At 41.9% G+C, this 27,222-nt stretch overlaps 1 protein-coding gene across 3 annotated transcripts; it reads right to left on the reverse strand.

The window, feature by feature from the left end:
• On the reverse strand, positions 1-26,441 carry STX16 (syntaxin 16). 3 transcript variants are annotated; one of them, XM_004430235.3, is made up of 8 exons: positions 25,548-26,441; positions 10,737-10,844; positions 10,176-10,316; positions 9,002-9,167; positions 7,862-7,953; positions 7,158-7,301; positions 5,821-5,901; positions 1-3,361 (listed from the first exon to the last, which is right to left on the reverse strand). In XM_004430235.3, the coding sequence occupies exons 1-8, from the start codon at positions 25,677-25,679 to the stop codon at positions 3,257-3,259; spliced, it is 969 nt and encodes a 322-aa protein (XP_004430292.1). In that variant the 5' UTR covers positions 25,680-26,441; the 3' UTR covers positions 1-3,256. The 3 variants fall into 3 exon arrangements, with proteins under 3 accessions (XP_004430292.1, XP_004430294.1, XP_087301197.1); XM_004430237.3 differs by having other exon boundaries at positions 25,599-26,439; XM_087445071.1 differs by lacking the exon at positions 25,548-26,441 and adding an exon at positions 17,832-17,970.
• Positions 26,442-27,222: the final 781 nt, after the last annotated feature.

Below are 27,222 nucleotides of genomic sequence, written 5' to 3' on the forward strand. Positions count from 1 at the left end.
TACACATACTACAATTTTATTTGAAGATCTCCAAAAGTTTCTTGGTACGTATATAAAGCATACATTTTCATAAGAAAAATAATTATCTGCCTTATAGGCAATTTCTCCTTCTGTATATTGGATAGCAAACAGATTGGTCCCTTTGAAAGCGTCCATTAGACAGATGGACTTTCAGACACTGAGGCAAAGGCCTCAGGCAAAAATAAAGTCATTGGCCCAAATGATCACAGAATGGGTCCTCGTGTAACACAGATGCATTTGAAGAAACCATGAACCCCATCGTTAAAATTAATACTAGGATTGCAGGATGTTCTTTAATCTGCGTGATTGCTTTATTGTACAAAAAGTTTCCAGTAACAGTAAATTAGTTTTAAAAAAGGACAAAAAAAGTCATTTTGGATAGAAGTGCTTCACTAATTGCTTTATTTAAGCACACAAGAAAAAAAGGCTTATTTGACCAATTAGGTTGGAAGGGTTTTATTACCTTTAAGAAGCCATTAGCTAGAATAAAACACTGAAAGCACTTGTGTCAAAACAAATAAATAATGCTCTCTCAATTAGCAGAGAAAGCAGTAAATCTGTTAAATTAGAGACATACACTGCTTCACGCCCCTGGCGAAGCCTGAACCCCCACACCCCCAAAATAAAACAAGAGACAGTAGATTTCAGTTACAATCTCGGGAAAGATCAGGAGCTTTGGAGACCTGACAGTAAACATTTACGCTTCTCTCTGGCCCCGGCCAACGGAGCCACCCATCCCAGGACACATTAAAGGGGGCAGGTGCCCAGAGGCTGCACCAGGGTGCCCAGCAGGAGCATTCCCTGCTGGTCTTCTTCTCAGGGCACATCCCAGGCGAGGGCAGAGGCTGGACGGGGCGATCCTTACTGCCAGAGTCCAACACAGACAGACGGCACAGCCTTCCCACAACGGCTGTCGGCAGGAAAAGGAGCCCATCTCCTTCAGAGGGAAAGAATTACCCCGAGGTACCAAGACACGATTACAAACTTTCTCTGACTTCCCCCAATGCTGCTGATCTTTCCCCAAGTAAAGGCTCAACAGAAAAGTACAGTGTTTTGAGGAGCCCAAAAGTGAGCACACAGGCTCTGGGGCTGCTACCCACCTCGGGACACAGTTATGACAGCGGACAGCTGGGGCTTTGTCTGGCACTGCACTGGTTTCAGTCAGAATGGGATGGTCCCCCTCCCCACACGAGATCATTAAAACCATTTCTAATCAGATCCATTATTTTACCCAAATGGGTTGAGGGAACAAAAACCAACCCTAATCACCCTATTCACTGAAAATAAATATACATAAATGGTGATCCTTAACGGGTCACTTTCCTTCAAGGGTTGGTAAGATTCAGCATCTAAAAGCTTTAATAATAATCCAGCGTTACCATCGTAGACTGCCCAGGAGGGAAGCCCCCAGATCTGAACAGCCCCACTCCTAGGAGCAGCTGGTCTAACAGAACATCTCTACTCCAGCACTGGCTTAACATCTGCTGGGACTAAAGGATGCCTACAGCTGCTCTCGAGACCTGTAAGAGCTCCACGTTTCAGGGGTGATCAAGGTGCTGGATTCTTACTCCCTGACCTTTTTTCCTAAGAAATAATTGTTTGTTAGGGAATACCATGCTATTTCCTCAAATGCCAGGGACACTTTGAGATCACTGGATAGCCACATCAGTAATGCGAATACCAGTGGCTGCCTGATGTCGTAAACAACCCGGGAAGGGAAGGCTGGGGCAAGGGTTTGGGTATTAAGCCCATGATCTGTTTGGATAACGTGAATCTCTGGACTTGAGTTTAAATTTCTGGAAACAACTTCAAAGTCAGTTCTCGAGAGACATTTTATGTGACTGGTCCAAATAAAATGTAGCATATTTAATGAGGTCATGCTCTTAAATTTTTTAAGAGAGGTAAAAACAACGGAAAAGCCATTGAAAATTATACAAAGATCATTAAAACTATACTCGTGTCTCAAGACCAATTAAAACATGAACAACTTCAATTTTCAAAGTTATCATCACTTTCCACATTATTCTACAGTTCCAGGAATATATTCGAGCACCATATTGATAATAGCAAGTAAACGACAAAGTCCTACTTTGGCGATCTGATTCACGCTCACACAAACGAGGGATTTCCTAGTCAAGATTTTCACAATCTGCAGGAATATGCCAACTTTCTGGGCATGTTAAGCGGCAATGGAAGAGCCAATAAATCAAACCACTGGTGGAATATTTTACTTTGAAATGGAGTGATGTTTGGTTAATAATTTGAGATCCACTAGTTCTAAATGGGGTGACCCATTTAGAATGGCCTCTGTGTAAATTCACAGTTCATTAAATGGTGCTGGTTTGAACAGGTCATTATGTAGTTAGTACATAAAGAACGAACTGAGCAAGGATGGCTGGGGACGCGCACAGGGACACACTGGCTGATTCTGGTGACTCTTATGACACTGGTAAGTTTCCGTTTAATGTGAGGTTAGTTCAAATCACGAACTTTTAAATTTAGGTGGCTTTGCTCTATAACCCTTTTGGTTGAGAGTAGAAAATGCAGTGCACACATTTTAGATGAGGAATACTCCATTTACCATTAATTTAAACTTATGAAGCTGTTTTAACTGGCCCATCTAAATGTGTTAATTAACATCAATGATGGTTTCTTATTTTTCACACTTTGTTACTCTGATCATTAACAGTGATGGAAAAGCTAAATTAAGTTAATGGGGAATGGATTATAAATTCTTAAAGGACTGCTTAGTTTGTTTTCAACTGGAAAATATATAAAGAAAGATGAAGAGGCATTTTTGCCTCTACTCATAAATTTTTGGTACCAAATTTCTTAAAAACCAGATGGTTTAAAAAAAATTTTTCCAAAAGTTTTTTTAACATGCTGCTCAGACATGACTGCTAAAAAAATAGCATATACACATATAATATTGAACAGCTTGTGGAGTGCCTGTAAACGTTCAACTCATTTTCTCTTTCTAAAAAAAATATATAACTAATGACAGAACTCAATCTCTATTCTGCAGCAGTATCAGAGGTCCTTAGACTCTTGACAGTGAAGGAACAACAGAAGCCCATCCCCTTGCTCGAGCACGAGTGTGACGAGGAGTCCATGGAAACGCTCGCTGCCCCAAGGTGGATGCATGGGGCTGTACCTCTGCAGGCAGCCCACGGAGCTCGGCCACGCCCCTCACACCGGGAATCCACGCATGCCACACACACAGACCCAACGCCGCTCAGTGAGACTTCACGCTGACGAGGACAACAGTGAGGACAATGATGATGACAAATAATACTAAAATCACAAGCATCTTCCGATTCTTCTTTTGATACTGCTCTGCCTGCAGAAAGAGGAGGGAAAGAGGTGGTCAATTTCCCAAAATCCAAACACCAAGCCTCACTCGCTTCCAGTTCCAGGCTTCCGGCTCCCTCTGCATAAATGACATCTCTGCTACAGGCTACGTTATAATCCCTTCCATCAATTCAGGCGAAGCCATCAACACGAGTGGAAGCATTCCATGATCCCGAGCTGCCCACTTATCCTGGGTTCACTCAGGTGCGTGTTTGGGATCCCCCATGAGACGAGGCTGCAGCAGTCACAGACGCTGCTTTCGGGTCCAGATGGGCCTCTTCTCCTCACCTCCAACTCCACTGACTGTCAGGACCCCCGCCTGCAATGAAAGCCTCCCGTTTCTGGACACAGTTCCTGGGATGAACACACACCTCCTTTCGCTATGAAATCAAACAACTGGCTAAAGTCACCACAGTCAGATGTATCGAACTGAACTGATGGCCCCAAAGAAGCTTGTTTTCTACCTCCCCTGAACTTGCAAACAGGAAAAAATTCATCCTCTGAAATAAAAATGGGAAAGTGCACCCCACAGGTGTCATGTGCAGAAAGAATCCGCCCAAGGTAAGTTCTCCCTGTGCTTCTGATGAACAACCAAGAGGAGCTTCTAAAAGCTCGATACCTTCCACACTCTTCACTGGCAAACTTCAGCCTGGAAGCCCAGGGGCAGTGTCCTGAGTTACACCACGCCTGTCGCAGAAATGCGACCCAGAGAGAGTGAAGAGAGTTGTGAGGGTGGCTCTAACCACACCAAGGGAGAGCACAGCCTGTCCTTTTCTGGACAGTGCTATTCCACGGTGAAAGACAAGGAGACAGCTTGATGGAAATACCTGCTAAGAATATCCAATCTCTTTTGTTCTACTTCCATGTTCCCTACCAACCTTCCTACTGGTAGTTTTGTTTCCCAAGTGAGCCTACCCACCATCCACCAGGAGCCACTCATCAACCAGGAGTAAACATCAGGACAGACAAGTTAACCCATCTTGAGAGTGTGGCCTCTGTGAAGCAACTCCCAAGGCTCAGACATCCTTAGATGAGCTGCCTGCCAAGGAAATGGCCAGCCGTGCTACCGACAGTAGTGTGACTTGAGAGAGAAGACGGAGCACGCTTACTTTTCTAATAAGTAAGCCAGACACCAGGGAAGCCAACACTAAATGATATACTTTAAAACCTCTCAAAATTATTTATAAAGTAGAACCCAAAACAAAATTTTTAGTTCCCACTAGATTTGTACACTCCCGCTGAGAAAACTTTTCCCTTTATCTGTGTTATATTACAAAACATGTTTTACTAGTTTTTATTTAAGAAACTTCAAAACCAATGCATAATTCAACAGCATATCAAAACCCGGGTATTATAGAGTGAGAAACTAAAGTTGGTTTTCACTCTTTTAATATACAAGGCTTGGCAACCAAATGAATCTTAATGCTTAAACAGCGCTCTGTATGTACAAGGCAAACCTTTTCTCTCTTATTATGTGCTGGAGTCTCACTCCCACCCCACACGTGGACGGGAAAGTGAAGGGCTTCTCGCCAGCCCTGTGCAGGCCCTCACTGCTGTAAACCCGAGACTACTATTAGATGGGCCATCTCTGCTACAGGAAGTGACTCGTTTCAGAAAAATGATAGAGTAGTACATTAGTGAGTCAGAAAAATGCTCATTATATGGCTAGAAATACCACTGGGTCTCAAAGATACAGGAAACGGACACATTTTTTTTTTTATTTCTGAAGTATTATATTCCTTTTAAAGAAAATGTGCACCCAATTATATACAAGAGCCATTCAGCAGCATATGTATATGTTTCTCGTAACTGATTACAAGATTTCTAAGATGCTTTCCATTAATTTTTAACAAATATCATGAAAAATATTCCTGAAACAGCAACCTTATTAGCAAAGAATAAGAGAGCTAATACTCTCACTTCAACAAACCACTCTTTTCTCAAGGTAGTACACAGATACACAAATATGTGGTAATTAAAAGGGAAAATTAGATTCTCATCTCCTCCAGAATGATTCTCCACCAGCAATTCATCAGAAATGTGTCACAACGAGAGGCCTGAGTCAGCAGCAACAGACAGAATGTTCAACACATATTTTAGCAAATGCCCATTCAACTGATTTCCTAAAACAAGAAGACTCAAAGAATGAAATATTTTCTAAAAGTAAGAAAACCCCAATTCCTTTAGAATTTACTGTCACAGAAGGAAGTTCTCAGCAATTTCAAATCTAAGTGTGACATGCACCTGGAACCATCAACTGCAGGAAAATGGAAACAACCCACATGGTCAGTTTTGAATAAAACAATATTGTACATTTTTACACTACTGTATTGAGAGGCGACATAGACAAGAGTGCTGAAGACAGTTATGATAGAAGAGAATCCTCTTATGAATTCTTGATATTTGATAATAGTTCCTCAAATTCTCAACTATTGAAAGATATATTACCTTGTGAAGCTGTTTCAAGCCATCTTCAGTTTTGATACAGGACTGTTCAACATTATAGTCAATTCTATCAAGGACTGTACCCTGAGTAATAAATGACAGTTACAGATGATCAACAACCGCAACTGGGAAAATGGAACTTCAAAAATGAGACATGCAAATTGCAGACATCATTATCCACAGGATTATGTGTTTTACTTAACTGTGTTGTAAAGGTACACACTGAAAGCTCTGGAATCCACCATCAAGCAGTATTAGGCACTCAGTGGCAGAGTGCTGTGTTAGTTGCAATAAAGTCTAGTTCAGGAGAAATACTGACAAACTGAGGTTTCTTCTTTGGATTTAGCCACTATAGGATACGCCATATTCAGACTTACTGGGGCTTTAAAAAATATACAGTTCAGTGGAAATAGGCTCTGAGTGGTGAAGGGCTAGCTTCTGTGCCCATTTGCTGCTTAAATACTTGGATTCCAATAAGCAGAGCACGCCAGTTAAGCTAGACCCGGCTACGGTTAGTCCTGGAAATTGACTATCCTGTCTACAAACATCAACACAGGTCTCCATGGGTGAGAGCGATGACGGTAAGCTTCAATCCACCATGAAAATTACACGTTTGCCTCACGGAGAATTTTGTTTTTAATTGTTTAATCTCTTGGTTCAAATAGAAAAAAGAGAACACTGGGCTATATGGAAGAACAGGGCTCTTAACGGAAACACGCTGTATTAGAAGAGGTAGCAAGAACAGTTCCTTGGGAACTGTGGGAGTAATTAATGTAACTAGATCTTCCATAGCCTCAACACTCCATTCTGCAGCTAGTTTCAGGGGGATCAGGACCCAAACCCCTGCTGGCAAGATAATAAAATACCCTAATCAGATTGTAACAGTGAACAAACAATTTAATTCTACTTGAAAGCTGGTGGTTCCCATTGCCATTACACAATAACCTGCCCAAATTAGAAGGGAAACCTTATCTAGCACCAGAATCACTGCTGAGCATGGGCAGAACCAACCAGACCTCCAAAGTAGGGTGCTCTCGTGAGCACCCTTAGGGTACAGGCAGAGAATATGAGAACTTCTATTGACATTTATTTTTTATCTAAAGAAAAGGCTTATTAGTATTTTTATAGGGAACGACAGTTAGTAGATGTATATAATTTGTACATACACACATACATATTTATATATCTATGTGTGCACATACACACACACACACACATACACACGTTGAGGGAGTAGGTTCAAATTTTTTTCCTGACAAGAGTGCAGAATCAAAGAAGTTTGGAGAAGGACCAGATATCATGGCAGGAAAATCACTGAGGAGGGTGGCAAACTCACATACCTGTTCTACAATCATTGCTCCTAAGTCCCTAAAGATTTCATTTAGGTCAGAAATAGACTGTACAATCTGGCGGATCTCCCGCTCCCTCTCCTCCACCATCAGTGTATTCTGCTCCACCAGCACTAACTGGTCACCTGTAAAACCCTAGCAAAACAAAAAAATACAGAATTTGTATGTTACATTTCATTCCCCCTCAAGAAAGCTATGGTGTACCATTTTAGATATAATTCAAAGAAAATGAATTCTGAAAATATTTCTATAAAGCCTCTAAACAACATATAAGCACTTATTTTTCCCTAGCAGGAAAGATTCAAATTCCTCAAACAAGTGGGATCTAAAGCACTATTGGCCAAAGCAAGGGGCACAGAGAGCACCCCACGTTTGCAGCCAAGCAAGGCTGAACAGCAAAAGCAGTGGGGACAACCCTGAGCTCCTCTGGGTTCCTCCCAAGAACGGGGTGTGCAGATTGCTTTCCCGAAGGTGCTAGAAGGCAGATCACAGGGTCTCCCAGCAGCCTTTGGGAAGGAAGAAACAGCATGGCCCCCATGACTGTCCTTCCACCTGCTGCAAAAACGACTTGATGAATGCACAAGTCAAGCAGCGCTGATCCATCTGCACCGCACAGAAGTTAGAAGTATATGAAGACAGGGAAACAGAGCAGAGGGCAAAGGTACACCAGTCAATTGTGCAGCCCCTTCACGTACCCGATCATAAAGAGTATTATCGTCTCCATCATCCATTAGTGGTACTGATGTATCAAAAAAATGCTGAGATCTTTCCTCTCGATTCTTCACGCCTATCATAGATAGGAATTCACTTTACTCGAATACATCCTGGTTACTGTTCCACCATTAAAAAGGGAAAATCTAGAGTAAAACTCAACAGTCAAAATGGAGATATTCTTAGCAGCTTTAAAGGACGCCTATCTCCACCAGAGGTGGGGGGAGAGTAAAGGATTATAAACACACAACAATATGCAAGCATTTGGGGTTATTCAAGACAAATATCACACTGTAAATGTGGACAATTCACTTGATGCCAAGTGAATAACAAAACAACACAACAATCTGAGAATCTCTGAGTGAAGCAGAAATATTTAATCTAACTGCTGTTACAAAACATTTAAAAAATAAATATTTCTCTCCAGAAGCATCTCTAGGAAGAATTCCAAATGGCCCTAATCAAATTTTAGAAGTAATAAAATTAAAATACAAATATGCCAGTTGTCAGGGGAAGGGAGAACTCGTTTTTTGGAGTACGAGGGTATCATTGATTACGCTGGCGATAAGGAAGAGACAGTTTACAGGAGAATCAGAACGAGGCTGCAGCTGAAGCCTGGGCGGCACCACTCGGGGAGAAAAGGGGGGCTGCGGACTCGCTGGTGCCAGCGGGGAAAGCGTCACCCTGCTCCCGGGATGGGCTCCCAGGCACCCTCAAGGCCCTCAGTTGTTACACAGATGCGGAGCTTTGTGATTAAGAACGTGATTATGACTGTTTTTTTACCCACTCATCAGCAGCTTCCCACATCTCAACGTCTAGAAAGCTACAGGTTTTTAAATGTGCTGGACTGATTTTCAAATTCTTTAAGCTTAACACAGTATAAGTCTCGTTTCCTTGGATGGGAACTATTTTGATACCCGGTCCTCAGCCTCAATGCGGGCAGTTTTACATGGGGGCTTCCTTTTGTTGTAGGTGTGCATGTGCTCAAAAGCTAACAGCGAAAGGTACAGTACAAAATGGAGAACGATTAGCAAAAAAGAAGGATGAAAACAAAAAGTAGCTTCGTGGTTCTAGCTGGAACTTTTCTCACTCAAAATCCCTTAAATCGCCCGGGCAACACTCACGTTTAAGGTAGCCTGACTGTGCGTGCCGGAAGCTGGTGGACAGCTCCTGCAGAGCCTGTGCCAGGGAGGCCACCACGTTGCGAAGGAGCCGCTCTTCCTGCTCGGAGCAGGCCCGGCGGGCCCGGCTGGGCAGAGCCTGCACTGCACGCTGGCATCTGTGGAAGAGCTGGGAGAACAAGCTCTCAGTTCACAGCAAGCCCAGAGAGAGCCCTGAAGTGCTAACGTCTCTACACTCAAGTCTGAGGGAGACATAGATAAAATGCTCTGCTCATATAGGCCAGCATGGAGAGAGGTGAACAGATAAAGTCATCTGAGGCTTAACTTACACACACACAGACTGAACCTCAAGTGAACAAATGTGGTACATGTGTGTGCTGTGTGCCGGGCACTGCACACAGGTCATTAGGCTGCCTTACCATGCATCACTCTATTACTGCCTTCTTCTCGTTTAATCCCTTCTACCACTCTAGGAGGCAGGTGTTATTATTATTATCATCATTCCCATTTTACAGACAAGAACACCAGAACCAGAAGGATTAAATGAGAACCATGCTGCTGTTACATTGCTAAGAGCCAGGATTCAAACATCCCAACACCCCAGAGCCTTTCCCACAGCACCACACTCCGCCTCGGATCATTAGCACCCAGGAGATCTAAACAAATAAAAAACGTCATCACTAAAGTTTAAACACCAGTCACATTATCGAAAAATTACTCAAATTTAACATTTTACGAGAAATTTTTCTAGGATGTTAAGTTTCTCTAGGAAACTAATATACTCAGTCCAGGGAAATAGCTCTCAGTCTTTTCAATTAGGGGGACCATTTTTACCATTAAAAAATTTTAAGCACCAGTATACAATAGAAGTTACACATTTCAAAATCAAATTGTTAAACTCAGTAACGCTCTGAAATTTAATTTGTAAACCAATCCACAGTAGTATCTACCAACAACTGAAAAACAGCCCCACTCCTCCAAGACATTGTGCACATCTGCGGATAACTGGAGGAGCTCAGGGCCTCGAGTCCCTTTGTGAACCTCAGGTTGGGAAGTGAAACTCTAGAAAACTGATTTGTAATCTGATTTAGAGTTGTACCACGTTCCGGCTTTTGAGAGGGTCGTGAGAAGGCAGGGAAATGCCAGTTCCCACCTGGGGATCCACTTCCATCCTCACCTGAGTGATCTCTTGGGTAGTTATTTCAATGGCGTGCTCCTGCTCACTGCTGTCATCCAGGGTTGGTCTGTTCAAATGCTGGTCATGAAGGCTGGCTAATTCCTTCATCTTCTGTTTAATCCGGCCAACATCGTATTGTATCTAAACAAATGAAATCACTAAAACTCCGCTGACGCCTGCCAGGTATCTGTCTGCCTCTGAGATAATTAGTGCACTCAGAGTACACAGTTCAGTCTTTAGCCAACTTGTAGGCTCGCTGATGTACGAGCAACTTTTAATTCAAATTACCAGAAATTCAAATACCATTCCTCCTTGTTATATATAGTTCTTCCATTTCTTTCTATAATTCAGGAAGTTACTACTAAAGCCAAAATCACTAACACACACACACACACACACACACCCCTTTCTTGTGGTGTGTAAATTGAATAAACCTAAAGTATTTCTGGGCACATGCATTTAAGCGTAGCAAAATCAGATATAATGGCAGATATCTTAAAATATGTTAATGTCATAATTACTTAAAGAAATAAGATAGTGTGAAACTAACATTCAACTTACTTCATCCACTCCATCCACCCATTTCGGAGGTGACCGTTTTGTCACGCCAATTGCTGCTTCTGGATCTAAGCTAATGCCTGACACCAGAGCCATACGGTCGTCAGCAAGCTACAGGGAAATAAAGGGACGTTAAAAAAATTATTCAAATTCAATTTAGATAAGCACACTCTTACTCTCTTTTAAATGTCACTCTCTAAGAAGATACAGAAATGTAGGAGTAAATGCACTTGCCTGTATTATAAACTTGCTTTTGATACTGCTAGGATTTGGAATTGTTTTCCTATCTTTTCATGCACCAGTTTTTAATTTCCTTGGACATAACTTGTGAACATGAATTTGACTTGATTTGGCTATGGAAATGTAATGAAAAAGTAAACAGAAGATCCTTAAAAGATAGACTTCTTAGTACTAGTACTACGATAGAATGGCATAAACCTCAGCAATTACTATGATCAGACACCAGTTAAAAAGAATGTAGGACTGTAAATAGTAGCAAGGTTTACTCACATACATTTAGCTTATTTTAGAAGTAGGGCTGATCCAGTTATCTTAGTCACAAGATAATTAACATGTGTTAAATGTGTAAAAGAACTGCCTAAAACGGTTAACAAATTATCCACCATTTGGCAAAAGCACTCCTTAAAATTTCAATGCAATTTTACACTGTCGTTTCCCTTCTTCAGTTAAATGCCCACAGGCAACACTTTCACTTATTTTGAAATGATATTGACAGTTCTTGTTTATTTTACCTATATAACACACTGCCTTAGAAAGCTTTTAACAATGGGACGGAAATCATGGGTTTGGCTTGGTTAAGCGCTTCTCTTGCCTGGACACAGTGAATGGGCTGAACTGATCTTGAGGTGCCCTCTGAGCTCAGAATTTAAAAATGCTAGTTTCAAAAGATCCAAATGAGGATCCAAAAGCAATGGAAAACAGCACATAAAAGTCTTTTATAGGTGATACTTCGTAAATTTTCTAAATCACACTGCAGAATTGGGTGAAGAATTTATATTGCTTTTCTTCCCCCCCTCCCTGCATTTATTTAAATTTATTTTTTTCATTCATTTAGCAAACACTTGTTTGCTTTTCTAACAATTAAGGAACAAGAAATTTAAAAATCCACAGATGAAGGAGAAAAAAAAACTCACATGAGGAAAAACCTAGAATAAAAGAATTCTTCAAGTAATAAGCCCTAAATCCTGAACAGAGAGTTTATAGCAAAACTGCTAAAAGCAAATCAGTATCTTGCATCTCCCTCTCCTTGAGCCCCTAGTGGTTCTGCCCCCAACTGCCTGGGCATTCTGTGTATTCAGAGAGTGCACCTTGCGCAATGACCACACCGAAGGGACCAGAATCCTCATAACTGCTTCCGAGCATCTGTGAGCCGTGATTAAGTCCATGGCGTCAGCCGCCGAGTGGACCCTGCAGGCCCACAGCGTCATTTCAGGTCTTAAGCAAACGGTGTGTCATCCAACCTGCACCGTGTAGGGCTATGAGGCCATGAAGTGGTGATTCTCAACCACCGCCACCTTGTTTGTTTTTAAGAGTTCACTAACAGGAATTTTACATTCTTTGTACTATTTTAATCCTCACAAAAACTAGGTGAGCTAGGAACTATTATTCCAATCCATAAATGAGGAAATTGAAACTCTGAAAAGTTAAGTAGCTTGCCCAAGGTCACAAAGCTATTAAGTAACAGATTAAAACCTGGGTCGGCTGACTGCTGACTCCTGAAGCCCCATCCATTCCACAAGCTGTCAATCACTTTGGCAGGCCCATGAAATATAACTGTAATTTGCTAAGAAAACAAGCCTTCAGATTAAAACACCACCACAAAACACAGTCCTCCCAAACCATTCCCCACCAACTGCACTAGGGACTACAGGAAAGGCTCGGAGTAAGCATATAGCGTCAATAAAAAGCAGCCTCTCTTGGGGACCATCTGTGCGGGAGGTGCGGACCTCATCCTACACAGAGCAGGCACAGACAAGGAGGGGCAGAGCTGTTTACTCCTCAGAACTGCTGCTCCATAGTCACCAAGGAGTATGCAACTTTGTGGAGGGTGCACTGACCAAGGCAGAAGGGACAAACCACGTGTCCAGCTCCCAGCACCCCAGCTATACAGCAGGTGCTGGACAGAGTTGTTGCCAGACTGAGGCAGAACCTGAACTTAAGCCTCCAGCTGTTTATGCAAAACAAAACCTAAAATTGCTAAGGTACCTCTTCATGACTCATAGAATTTCCACTACGCCAGCTTATTATCTAATGCACTGTATTTTATTATTATATCATATTTCAATAGAGTAATAATTTGTTTTATTTATAGTTTTTAAACTGATGATCTTATTTTGTACTGTTTCTACTGGTTACAAATATACATTGAACTAAAAAAAGACAGAGAGAAGGGGGTATTTATCTAAATTTATCTGCATAGTAATTATTATCAATTTCTCTGAAACAAATAAGAAATTATAAATCATGTAAGAAGGTCAGTTGAAGTGGATTCAACTCTTCCAAGCAGTATTTGATTTTACACAATAGATGTGTTCCCCCCAAAATGCAAGTAAATCAAAACTGGGGCAAACACACTCTCTTTAAGTGTCCTAAGGAAGCTTGCTTATTAGGAGATCCCCACATGAAGGGGACAGATGCCAGCCCATCTAGCTGGCCCTAGCTTTCCCATACACTGTATCAGGATTTTGCCAGCAAGAGATTCTTGAGACTCTAAACTTTAAATAGGGAATAATTTGTCCCCTTTATGATACAGTCTATAGGAATAGCTCATCATGATAAAGAAATTCAGTCCTACTCAGAAGAAATGTGTCACTTATTTTCAATATGGATTTGTAATATGCATCACAGTATGTACTATCTTGTTAAAAGATTGTTTTGGGAAGAGAAGAAAATTGAAGATAAATGTCAATTATTTGAAATGGGAACAAATATAAACATAAAAAAATACATTTTAAGTGCAAAACAATCACCCTTTCACCTTCTGAAAACTCACTGCCCATCTGAAAACGTTTTCTTCTTTTTCTAAGATCCAGGATACATGTTTTCAAGCTACCATCCCAGTCAATACAGACCTTAAAAAACTGCCAGATATTTAATTCTCTTCACTTATTCTTGCTGAATTTCAACTTAGTCCCCCCTCCGAATATATGATGTCTGTCATTAAAGCTTTTCATATATGAACTTGTGCTTCTGAAGTAAAAAAAATCTTTTCATATTTTTTAAATAAAAAAATTTATAAAAATTGTACTTATGAGAATTAAGAATTTAAGAATTCTGGTCTCTCTGATTTGTAGCTCTGTCCTCCAAGAACTATGGGGGTGCACTAACCTAACTCAGGGCCATCTAACTCAATGTCATCAATGCAGGAAAATTCCAATGGATGCTCAAAACAGCACACTCAAACGGCTTCTTGCTAGTCTCACTAAAGTTATCTTTTGCCCTTGATCCACTTAAGACGTTGACACTTGTCCCTTTAAAGAGTACCAGACAGAAGGGACAAGTTCTTGATCTATGGAAGGAACACACACACACAAACTCCTATAAATCTCACTGTTCCAAATATACAGCCTTCCTACTCTTACAAAACCCTGCCTTTACGAGAAGGCTGATTTAGTGTACTGTAAGATTAAGGAAACAGCAAAGCCTCTGTAGAGATTAGTCAAGTCAGACACACGTCCCCCCCACCTAAAAAATATAAACTAAGTTCAGCCATAATGCATTGTTAATAAGAACCAATACTGACAATGCTGGATTGTCTGTGGCAATGAACGTGTGAAAAATCTAGAAAGGATGCTGCAAATTACAGCCTGGCGTTCTCACTTCCACGTGAGACAACCTAGGAGCACATATGATGCAGTCAGACCACAAGCATAACTCACAGGGCTCAGAAGGCTCGAGGACTTCGCTAACAGACAATCAGGCTTAAGAAACCTCAGGGTTCTTTGAAGGAGTGAATAAGCATGTAGATAAAGGAGAATCAGGGGATGTCAGCACTGCAGTTTTTTAAAAATCTGTGATAGTTTTAAAAGTGTTTACTTTTTCTGATTATGAAACAATAAATGTTCAAAATAGGCACTTTTCCAAGTGTGCAAAAAATATAGAAATAAAAAAATCTGAGAATCACACCACCTAGATATGCATATTGCTAGCTCACTGATTTTCCTTTTATATACACCCTTCAAAAAATAAGTAGGGAGCAATAATGACCTGTATTCTGTTGGTGCTGCACTCCCACTGGTTTGATCTTTTCAGTCCCAATGACAAACTTTCAGAGGGGATTGCTTCCTGTTTTACATATATGGACCCTGAGGCCCAGCTGGGTTCCCACACTTTCTCAGAGCTACCCTCAGCCTGTGGCCCTCCATGTCACCACTCTATCACCCGCCCTGCCCAGGCTATAAGGTTTGGGATCCTGACATTTACATCTTGTAATTTTTTAATACTTCCTTTTATGAATTTTAAAAACCCAACAACTTGGGAGACAACTCTGTCATAGGAGGGAAGTAGACTACCACAGGGAACAAAGGGCAGCGCCAGACACCTCTCAGGGTAAGAGAAGGAACAGTGGGTGCGCTTCCTCCGCATGGACACCTTACTTAGTATTTCTAGAGAAAAATGAAGAGTGGTCTCCCCAGGGTGCGGATCTCAGAGCTGGTTTGAGTAGAACGACGAACTGATATGGACAGACTGCAGGAAGCTACCAGATGGCTTTATTCTGGGAGGCCCAGACAATGCAGTCAAGAGTTTGCTCAGGCCTCACCTACAAAGAGGTGGGTTCCAACCAACCCATGCCAGGAGCTGGGGGTCACTTGTACTATTCCCAGAAGACAAGGACTCGAAGCCCGACTGCAACCTTGGCGAAGCAAGGCTCTGGATACCATTCCCCATACATCCCCAGCTCCCAGCTCAGCCCCTGACACTTAGCAGTAATAAACATACAATTATAATTAGCTGAATGAGTCAACAACAAACCCATGGAGTGAATGAATGAAGTAAATAAAATACATGTCACGTACAATTCTGGAAGCTACCCTTCATAAAAGATACAATGGTTCTGGACACAAGACAAGAGGGGGCATGTGAACTGCTCAGGAGGATGAGGTGGCCAGGCGAACCCAGAAGGGAAAGCCTGGACTCTGAGTTCAGGGTCTTCTAACAGACGTGAGGTGTGTGTGGTGAAGAAAGTGGTTCTCTACTCAGGGCCTCTGGTAACGGAAAGTGGAAACCCTCTTTAAACATCCAGAAACTAAGAAGAAGAAAAGCAAAAGGGCCTGCTAGTTCCCACACTGAGTGTCCAGTTTCTGGAACTTGCTGCCTGAAGAGGAAGTAGGAGAGACTGCAAATCGGTTCAGAAGGCAGAACCCTAAGTAAACATGACTGCTGACGTGCCCCTTGTGTGAAACGTATTCAAATGCTTCTTCAACCTACGTTGTTCCATTGTTTGTTATTTTTCCCTCATCATACACTTCCTTTTTGGGGCCACAGTGCCATATTTCCAAACTGTTCAGTAAGGGGTAACATCTATTCTAAAAGGCCTGCTCTCTAAGCCCCCAAGCCTTATCACTTCTAGAGTCTGGTCAGCAAATCCACCCATGTCTGCTGTACCCCAGAGATCCTTAACTTTGTTGTGTGTGAGCTGAAGTGACTTCTCATCTCTTCAGGGCCCAGGGCCCAGGGCCCAGGCTGGGTGCTGGCAAAGGAGCTTCCTGAGTCAGGCCTGGCCATGGCACCTGGCTCAATGAGCTACCGGCTCAGGGTTTGCTTCTAAATACTAATTGTTTTCTAATGACAAAAGTAATACATGCACATGGTTTAAAAATATATATCCAACCTAAGAAAAGGGTTTGCAAAAGAAAGGAAGTTTGTCTTCCATTCCAGACTTTTCCTGGAAGGTATCCACTGTTAACAGTTTCTTGTGTCTCTTTCTAGAAATTTTTTAAGTATACAAGCATAAATGTGAGTTATTTTTCTTAAAAAATAAAAAAAAGGATGGGAATCACGCCGTCCACGCTATTTTGCATCAGGCTCCGTCACTGAGCTGTGTGTCTGGGAGCTGGCTGTACTGCCGCCTTCAGGGATGGACTGCACTGTTAAACAGCTACAGAGAATTAGAGATGCTACATAACTGATTTAACCAGTTCTCAATGAAGGATGTTTAGGGTCTTCCCCGTCTTGTTATTATCAACTAGTCAAGGTTTTGAGAACTTACAGGTAGATCTTAATCTACTAGTTAGGAACCCCCTTTAGTTTTGAAGACAGTGATCCTAATCCTACCTCACTGTTCATACTTATAATTAAAACAAACAGAAACAAAAAACACTCTCCCACTTATTCTTTTTAAAAGGTCTACCCTCGGGAAAAATATTTTTACCCCTTCATCACTGAAACAGATAATAGAAACACATAAAAAGAGTGAATCACAGTTTACTCTCCTTTTCCTCAACCCTTTATTAGTGCTACTCGAAAAAGTGCTATGAATGTGTCCTCTCTCCATCTTCTGGGCAAACTGCTAATAGGTAATGAAAAGGCCAAAAGTGTGCTGCTAGGAAGGAGGCAGAAAGGAGACCACATGATGATTAGCTTGGTCTGCATAAATGGAAGGTCACTCGCTTCATCCCAAACACAGGGACTGCAAAGACCCCCTCAACAGGTCCAGTGGCTCAAAGTCCTACTTCCTGAGGGCTGTCGCCAGACACCATGTCCTTCTACATTCCACCTGAGCAACCTCACCACATATTTCTCAGAAATCAAGAGAGTTACGCACATAATGCTAAAAACAATCTGGCTTATTTTAAGTTCAAGAAAATGTTCAACCTTTACTGCTTCCAAAGTTGAGACACTTTCCCAAGAGTAGTAAATAATGTTGCTAAACCCTTCTCTAAATCATCAGTTCACCTGGTGTGACAATATATGAAATAAATCCTAAATATTAGATTGTTAAGCACGATAATTATAAGTATTCAAAACACATGCTACAATATGTGTAAGCTCTATTAGCATTTTACATATGACCAACAACTTCAGAATAAGAGGCATAGTTTTATAAACTAACATACAAAAATATTCAAAACACAATACCTCATCCAGCTCCTGAAGAGATATGTTGTTCCCATCAGTCCCATCCAGTTAGAGATAGCAAAAAGAAAGAAGGATGGGGACAGACAGACAAAGTATGGTCAGTTGAGAAAACACTGAGATTTTAAGCAACTCTAAAGTTAACTAAAAATAAACATCCACTAACCAAGGCATTTAAAAAAATCTCCCGCTTCTGATTCTTCCTTTTTTTAAAAAAAGCTACACCAATATATGTTTTTTTTATTTTTATTTACTGTGATTGTTGTTTTGGTAAATGAGACAGGAAACAAATAATAAACAGTTGTAAAAATTAAAATACAATAGAAACAAATAAAACACATTTGCTTTAGTTTCACTAAAATATAATGCTAATCTGTTTCATAAATATCAAATATCACACCCAATATTCTAAATTTCCCTTAGGAAGATTAAATAAGAGAGCCAAAGCTAAAATGTAATTTTACCATGTCAAATAAATGTAAATTTTAAATGTAAATCAGCCCTGCAAATGCAGCATAATTAGAAAATGAACAACCCACAAAAATTGTCTATGGCTATATTCAGGTAATATGTGAGTGACCACATATGTAAAGTCTCTACAAATTCAATCCTGCAGACACGGCTTCACCCGTGCTCACAAGCAAGCCGAGAAACCAGTCTCCCCCGGAGAGAGACACAGGTGGTAAAGAAAAAAAACTCTTCCCATTTGCTTGGCATATATTATTATTAGTCTAGAAAGCACTAGTTATTTCTAAAGCGATTATAAAAGCACGTAAACAAAACAAAACAAAACAAAAGGTAAGGAGAGATTTTAAAAAGGGGAGTAGGAAGGAAGAAGCACCGGCAGCCAGAGGATTAAGTTTCAATTTAAAACTAAAGGGTCTCTTCTAGATCAACGTGGAACTCTAGCTTCTGAACATTTACTAATGATAGATAATCTAAACAGCTAGGTCTTTTTTTTTTTTTTTTTTTTTTACAGCATTGATCACTGAAATAATTGGTGAATTTCAATAATCAACTACGTTGATTTTTTTATGCTCAGCAGTAAATACAGAAAATAAAAAACATAACTTCCTCATTGAAAAATTAATAGTGCAAATGAAACTGGTCTATCAGGGCCAAAATATTATTAAACAATGACAGCAATAAAAATGTAATCAAAAACATTCCTCCATGAAGACATTCAATTAGCTGACATTATAGAAAGCTGAATCCTCTCCATTCCTTCTACAATTTGAGATGAGAGCAAAAAACTATATTTCTATACACATCCTGCTATAATAGTAGTACTAGAAGATACAGAGAAGATAGTGTCAAATGGAAATCTGATTTAATTACCTTTTACTTTAAAAAAGAAAATAGTTCTATTTTTTAAAAGCTTAACATTTTTAGCAGGAAAGCACCGGAGTATTTTTTTATTAAAACAAGACACAAGGCAAATCCCTGACTTCAGTGTCTCAATCTGCCCATCAGCCCGTTCTGCAGTGGCTCCTTGGCATCTGATCTTTGAACAGTGGTAATGCACACCAGGGTTAAGATCTCTGCTGCACGTGAGCCTGTCCTCTTGGATTATTAACCAAGCACACACCCCAATCTCTTAGTTTCTACAATTATTAGTTGTTAAGAGGTGAAATCAGAATCACGGGCTAGATACAACTCTTTTTTTTACAATAAGAACACCAAGCTCCAGAATGTATGAACCCATTTCCCCAAAGGCACAGAGCTTGTTAAAGGCTGAGATGGAGACAGACCCAGGTGCTCAGGCCTCCTTCCACCCTCTCTTCCAGCTTCTCTAATTTTATTAACAATTTGGGGAATTATTAGTGATAGGCAGCCACTACCACACATCGGGAATTAAATTCAGAAGGTCCTCTTTTCGAAGAGAGCCCTCTCCCATTTTGCTACTTAAAAACAGAAGGTTTTCACAACTCCGCCTGCCACCAAATTACCAGAAAATTTTATCAAGACCCAAATTAAAACATTTAGAATTACCATCAGGAAAAACCAAAATATAGCCAAATGAAAACACGTTACTACACATCATCACCTTCTAAATCTTAATAATGTCTAAATCTAGGTTTTTGACCTGCCAATGGCATACAATCAAGCAAATACTGAAAACTCCAAGTAACATGTGGAATTTATAGTCTAAAGAACTTTCTACATAAAACTGAAAAAGAAGTGGAAACCCATCTGTGTTTACTCAGGAAGTCTGGAAAAGTTGAGCAAAATGAGTTGGAAATACAGGTCTATGCTATAGTGATATTTACTTTATTTCCGTTACTGCCAAAATAAAAGTTTGCTTCACTTTTATCCAACAAAGTACCCTTATTCTCGAGTAAGCCTCACTGCTCAAATGGAATCTTTAGAAACAGAAAAGCACATAGATCTAAAGAGAAATATACAATGATTTCATACTTGGATTCTAAAGACAGAGAACTAATTTTCCAACAGACTCAGCCTGGACTAAAACTTAGAACTTTCAATATGCAAGTTAAAATTCACTATGTATAGCTGTAACGTAAGATAAAGAAAGATGCTACCCTACTGCAAGAAAACAATCTTTTACACAGTGAGTCCTTCCACGTTCCAGGACCTGCAGCACAAGCCCTGGAAAGGCAGCCAGCACCCGTGTGGCCCAGGACGTGAGCACAGGGCTCTGGAGCCAGGTTGGCCTGAGTTCCCACCCAGCTCCCTGGCTCACGCAGTGGGCGACACTGGGCAGGTTTCCTAAATCCTCTAAACCTCAGTTCCTCTATCTGTATCATGAGAAGAACAACAGCACCTATTTCATAGAGTGCTGTGAGGATGAAATAAGGTGGCACAGGGAACGGGCTTAGAGCAGTGCCAGGCACACAGGAAGCTCTCAATAAATCTTACCTAATGTAATAGTCAAGACTGAGGAAGCACCTCAGCCTTCTTATAATCACAGCTAAACCTTAGTTTTCCTTTCCTAAAGCACAACATGTTTTATTAAAAATAATGTGCGAGTTCCAAACGAATCTAAGACCAATTAACTCTAGCTTCCCTTTATGGATTGTGTTATCTGCAAGCAGAGAATAGATGAGGCAGTCAACACTAACAAAGCGGTTCCCACCCTGTGTTAGATCCATTCCCCGAGATCAAAGGAAATCACACAAGTCAACAGCACCTCATCAGATCAGAACAGCAACTCAACGTCAACTTTCATTCATTCATGTAAGACTTACATTTTTTTAGAATGATTATTTAACTTTGTAAATTCATTTCAGCTTCTCAATGTCAAGTTGCCTGTAACTGTTTGAATGAGGAGCTGCGTTAAAACCTACACTGGGCTGATGTAATGTGAAAGTTACTTTTGCATATTGGGGCTATTTCTAAGGATTTTTGCTGTTTAACATTGGACTAACAGGCACAGCAATGTTGTTAACTATGGGTTTTTCCTTTTCAGATTAAAGCTAAGGCTGTGTGCCTTGCTCAGAAGAAACAATGTATTAAAACAAAACTTGAGAAAGCACTGTTGAATCCACAGGGCCACTAGAAATCACCCAACTCTATTTACAGATGAGGCAAAAGATGTTGGAAGAGATTAAAAGCTTGCCTAAAGACACACTGAGTCAGTCGCAGAGTGAGACCTAGCCCTAAATTCCCAGACTAGGGTCCAATGCTCTTTCCTTTATTTTACGCTGCCCTAAGGCATATCTGTCATGGGGCACCAAACAGTGAGGCCAGAGCAGAATGAATGAGAAATACCAACACCTGCATTTTGATGACAGTCTAAAAATCAAATTCCAGTCTGTTTTTAACAATTAGTTTCACTAATATCAACATAACCAAGAACACAGTTAAGCAGAATTCTGCTCAGTTCTGGGTGCTGAACTTTAAGAAGAATACAGAAAAACTAGACTTCATTCATAACCAAGAAACTTAACCATGCTGTCTGAGCTGGACTGCTGAGCTAGAGAAAGCTCAGGGAACACGAAGGCTGCCGGGTTATCAAGCAGAAGAAGGAAGAAGCTTCCTGTGTCAGAGACCCTGAGACCAGAACCAGAGGTAGGACCACAGGATGCAAGATACAGACATAGTCAGGGTTAACACAGGCAAGGACTTTTTTGTAGTACAGGAGGTGGAGTGACCGGCTGCTGGAATTTCCTATGGCATCACAGAACGTGGTCAAGGAAGGCAGGCATCGGGGTTATCACAGATGAGGATGTTGGGCCAAATGACCTTCAGGTCCCTTCTGGCCCTTGGGACTTTTTGTTTGTTTTGTCATGGCACGTCCTCCTTAAATTCCTGCTCAGCTGTGACATATTTGCCTGAATGCTGCACAAACCTGTTTTAGTAGGAATGTATAGGTACATACAATAAGCTCACCATCACCACCAACCAACTTCTAGTTTTTTCCTGAAACTTAAGATGCAAAAAATGCAGGTTTAAATTTTTTGAATGATTTGGCTTTAGGTGTGCTTTGTTTTCAGGCATGTGACATACACACACACACACACACACACACACACACACACCCCACTTTACAATCAAATTCCACAGCTTTTTCCTTAAATAAGGATGTGAAAATTCTGGTTTAAACTAAAAAAAAAAAAAAAAAAACCAAAACCTATTACTTTAGACGTGATTTATTTTAGTTGGGTATGAGATAACAAATACACACACCTAAATCAACTTCTACAGCTTTCTCTTCTAACTAGGAACTAGAAATTCAGGTTATGATTTTTTAATAAACTCTAGAGTTTACTTACTTCCTTTTTAATTACCTGAATTTTAGATAAATATTTACAAATTGTCTCCTTTTAATTGTTTTACTCATGTTTTTAACATGACAGCTATATATCTAAGTTTTTATTCATAATTTTTCAAACATACCAAAAAGTGTATAAAATGTTAAATAACCCCCACATATTCCTTAGGACACTTAACAATTAGAAACACTTTGCCTTATTTTGTTCCCTTTTAGGGGGGGTTAAGTATATGAAATAAGAGATATTTTGACATTTCACTACTAAACATTTCAGTAGGCCTCTCCAATAAAATTAACAAGCTTAATTAATTATAATTAGTTTAATAATTTCTTTATATCACCTAAAACCCAGTCCATATTGACAGCTACAGTTTGATTTGCTACATGGTTTTGAAATTTACAAGTTAGAAATAAGGTTTTAAAATTTCTATGAGCCAGATATGCAGTGAAAAACACTGCATGTTATTCAATAATGTTTTTAAAAATTGTGTTAGACATGGGTTTTTCCCCAAAATGTTCATAACACTTTTCCAACTTCCAGAAGTTGAAAAAATTGTACCCTTTACTTAGTCACGTTAACATCTTTCCATATTTGATTGTGTGTGTGTGTGTAGAAATAGTTTCTGTAGAAACAACTGTAAGCAAACTGAAGATATAATACTTCACCCCTAAACACTTCAGAAATTTATGACGTGCCACATTTTTTAATGCACACAATTAAAATATATAAAGGTGTATTTTCTTTTTTAAATTCTGACTTAGGCAAACCATTTTTGTTTAATTGCAAAATCTATTTTTTAGATAGTCTGAATTGACTACAAGGATATTTTAAATGATCTGATTTCTTATAATGATCCGAGAAAGATTTTAGTCAGGCCAATTTAAGTACGTAAGATTTTAAATGGTATAACATACAGAAAATATTTTTTAATGTTCTGACTTAGACATGTATTTTTAGTTTGATTTAGAAATGTTTTCAAGAAACTGTCTGAGCTAAATATATCTGTACATTTTCTGACATATCTGTTTTTCCAAATTGTACACTTTAGCTATCCATTTTTAATTATTTGACTTAGCTTGCATATTTTTTTAACTAACTTAGAAAATCATTTTAAAAATCAGTTTGACTTAGAGATGCACTTTTAAAAAGCTGCCTGTCTCAGACACCAGGTTTTTAAACTGCCTGACTTAATTCTTAATAATAATAATAATAATGATAACAATAAATCTCGTTACCCAATAGTTCAGGGTGTTCTGAACCTTACACGATTAAAAATTTTAAAGCAAACAGTATGTTTTCCAATTAAAACTGATACCTTATAAACATTAATGGGAGTTTTAGTTCTGTTTTTTTTCCCCCAGGAGGTAGCTTAAAACTGAGCCATTTAAGGAACACGCAATTTTTACATCTTATTTAACAAAACTGAAGTTCCATTGAGGAATATTAGTTATTCAATTTCTGATCTCTAATTCTTGGTTTATTTCAGAACATTCTTTTCAAAATTAGCGCTGTTTAACCGGGAATTAGCCCGTTTCCACTTTACAGTTATTTCAATATAATACCATCTCTTTCAGTTTACAAACGCAAAAAACCTTCAAATTCTTAAGTAAATAAAAACCTAAACACACTCCGTTCCTGTTTTCTATGCTTTTTGACCTGAGTTTATGTGATTTTTATTCCTAAAACTGCTCACACGGCTTAAAATAGCTTTTCTATAGGAACAATATGGCCAAAGACATTTTCCACTTGTGATTCACAAAAAGGAAAAACGGTCTTTGTAGATGATCTGTCAATAATCAACACACATGCCATAATTTTTCTGAAGCATTTAGGTAAAGTCATAACAAAAAAAAGTAAAGGCAATATAGCCCTTAAGAGGTGAAATAAGTGTGAGGCGCCCAAAGCCATATATGTCACGCATAATCTCCAAGAGTCTGGTTTGGGGATGACTGGATTCCCTCATCCTCTAATGCTGCTTCTATTCAAACCTAGCCTGTCTACAGCAAGTAGCCCCCCACCACAAACGAGTTTCATAACTTCACTTTTCAATTTAACATATTACAGAGCTAGTCATCATTGTCTTGTAAAGATCATCCAGAACCATCCCCTTATTTAACAGAGCAGGAAACTGAGGTTCAGAAAGGGAAAGTAGCCCTCATCAAAAACAAACAAAACATCAGTAATCTTTCCAGGCCCTCCCTATAAAAGATTCTACTGCTGAGCTAAAGAAAGGTCCAGGTTAATTAAATCAAAAACATGGGCTATTTTGGGGGTTATTTTTCACATACACATCATGTTTTTCTAAAAAGTTCGAATGGAGGGAAAAGCTTAATTTCCTGTCTGGGAAATGGAAAACGAAGAACCTAGCACCTTCCAGTCTCACAAACACGAGCCCCCAGGAAAAAACAGTGAAGCAATTATTCATAGGGAACACGGCCACACAGAGGGCTGCGAGGCCATTAAAAGAAAACGGGCGGAACAACAACAACAACAACTCCTTCCTCGTTTGGGGGAGGGAATCTTTCATTTGCAAGGATTTGGGTCTTCGATCCTGCAACCCGGCCATCAGGACCAAAGTGAGGCTGGTAAGAGGTGGGGGGGAGGGAGGGAGGGAGGGGGACTTAGAACAAAACAAAACACAAAGGCTTCGGTAAGGCTCAACGCTTCCAAATCTTAGTGTTAAAACATATGTAAATTGGAGGCGGCCGGTCGTGCAGTGACGGCGGGGGGGACGGGGGGGGGGGCGGGAGGGGGGAGGGTTGCGGAAGTGGAGAGACAGAGCAGAGGCAGCGGTGGAGCAGGGGCCTGAAACTGGTTTTCTCCCCTTCCAGGGCGACAGATGCCCTGGACCTTGCATTTCCGTATTATTCTTAGTCTTATTCTCATCTCCTTTTTTTAAACAGAGAGACAGACAGAGACAGACAGACAGGCAGAGCCGCAGTGCACACGGTGCGTGTGTCGGAGAGGCCGCCGAGAGACTCACCGCAGCAATGCTACGTGAATGCAGAGGGCTGGAGGTGGTGTGACTACTCACTTGCTCGGCTAACAGCTGCCGGTTTTGGATGGAATTATTCCGCAACAACAAGAAAGCGTCGGTTAAACGCCTGGTGGCCATGGCTCACCTTTTGTGACCCCCCTCTCAGGGGCCCCCCGCCCACTTATGCTCCTGATTGATTCACTTTCTTCCCCTTAGCCTGGCCTAGTCGGCCCACCCTGCACAGAAGCCTCCCTGGACGAGGCCGCAGGCCTCCAGCCAAGCAGATGCAGCTTTGCGCTTCGCCCAAGCGCAAAGACCCCTCCCCAAATAACTGCCTAGGCTTTCCAATTGTCTGACTCCCCCTACCCAAGGCCTGCCTTCGATCTCTAAGCACTTGAATCCCCCCAATCCTTGCACTGCAAGCCAACGACCCAGAGACCCCACCCCAATCCAACCTTGGATCTACAAGCGTCTAACTCGCCAATCCGGCTATGGACTGGGAGGCCCTGAAGCCCCCTACCCGCCTTAGTCTCTGAGACCCCGAAGGGCCCTTGCTCCCTACCCCTAACTTGGCTCACAAGCGTCGAGGCCGTGCCTGAGGCCTGGCTCTGGCCCTGACTCAGTGTCTCCACTAGAGGCTTGGCCTAGGCCCCCTTTGGACAAGCGAACCAGGCCTGGGCCCTGAACTCAGAGGGCCTGGGGCTGCCTTCTTGGGCCTTGTCTGAGCCTGCTAAGGCCGGGCCCGACCTCCTGACCCCGTCCCTCTCTGGGCGGCCTGGTCCTCCACTGCCACAGCAGGCTGCCAGCCTCCAGGAGGGCAGCAGGGCCTGCCTCCTCGGCCTCCTCACTGCTCTCCTCCGGCTCCCTCCATCCCCGGATCTGACTGCAGCTCGGCCCCGGGCCGTTTCCGTGCTGTGGTCCCGGGTTCTGGCGTCCCCCCTGGCCCTCTTCCTGTCCGTCTCTCGCGAGTGCCCCCCTGCGACGTGAGCAAGCCTTGCTCGCAACGTTCCGGGCGCGGGAGCTCCCTGCCCCCTGCCCCGGGGCGCGGGAGCGCCCCGCCCTCTCCCGGGGTGCCTGGTTTCCCCTGTCCCAACTGGGCCCGGGCCCGGGGGGCGGGCGAGGGGGCCGGCCCGAGGCTGGGGAGCGTGTCCCCGGGCTGCAGAGCGCTGCCCGAGGCCTGGGCGCGCGTTAGAGTGGAGCTGCGCGGCGGGCCGGTGTGGGCCCCGCAGCGCCGAAGTTGGAGGCGCGAGGAAAAGTTGGAGACGACTGCCTCTGGAGGCCGGGCACGCTCCACTGCAGGCGCGGCGCGCTCGCTGCTGTTGTTCAATTCTGAAAAAAGATGTATCCGAAAACAACCAGGGAAAAAAATAAAAAAAGCAAAGCAGGCGCTCCAGGCCTGCTGGGCCGCGCCGCCGCCGCAGTGGGGTCGCGGGCGCCCGCCCTCCCCGGCCGCCGCGTTCTGTAGGGGGCACTGCAGGGTTGTGGAATCTCGAGTGGGAAAGTTCCCCGAAACTTGGACGGCCCTCCGCCTGAGCAACTTTCTCCTGCCGAGCCGGCCTGCGCGCCGCGGCCGGCCCCGCGCGCCCCCGCACCCCGCGCCCCGCACCGCTGTCCGGCGCTCGGGCGGGCCGCGGGCGGCCGGCGACCCCCACACGTCGCCCGGGCCCGGTTCGGCAGCACT

Source organism: Ceratotherium simum, chromosome 21 (assembly GCF_057802395.1).
Source record: "Ceratotherium simum simum isolate JZ-2026a chromosome 21, ASM5780239v1, whole genome shotgun sequence".
Lineage (NCBI taxonomy): Eukaryota > Metazoa > Chordata > Mammalia > Perissodactyla > Rhinocerotidae > Ceratotherium > Ceratotherium simum.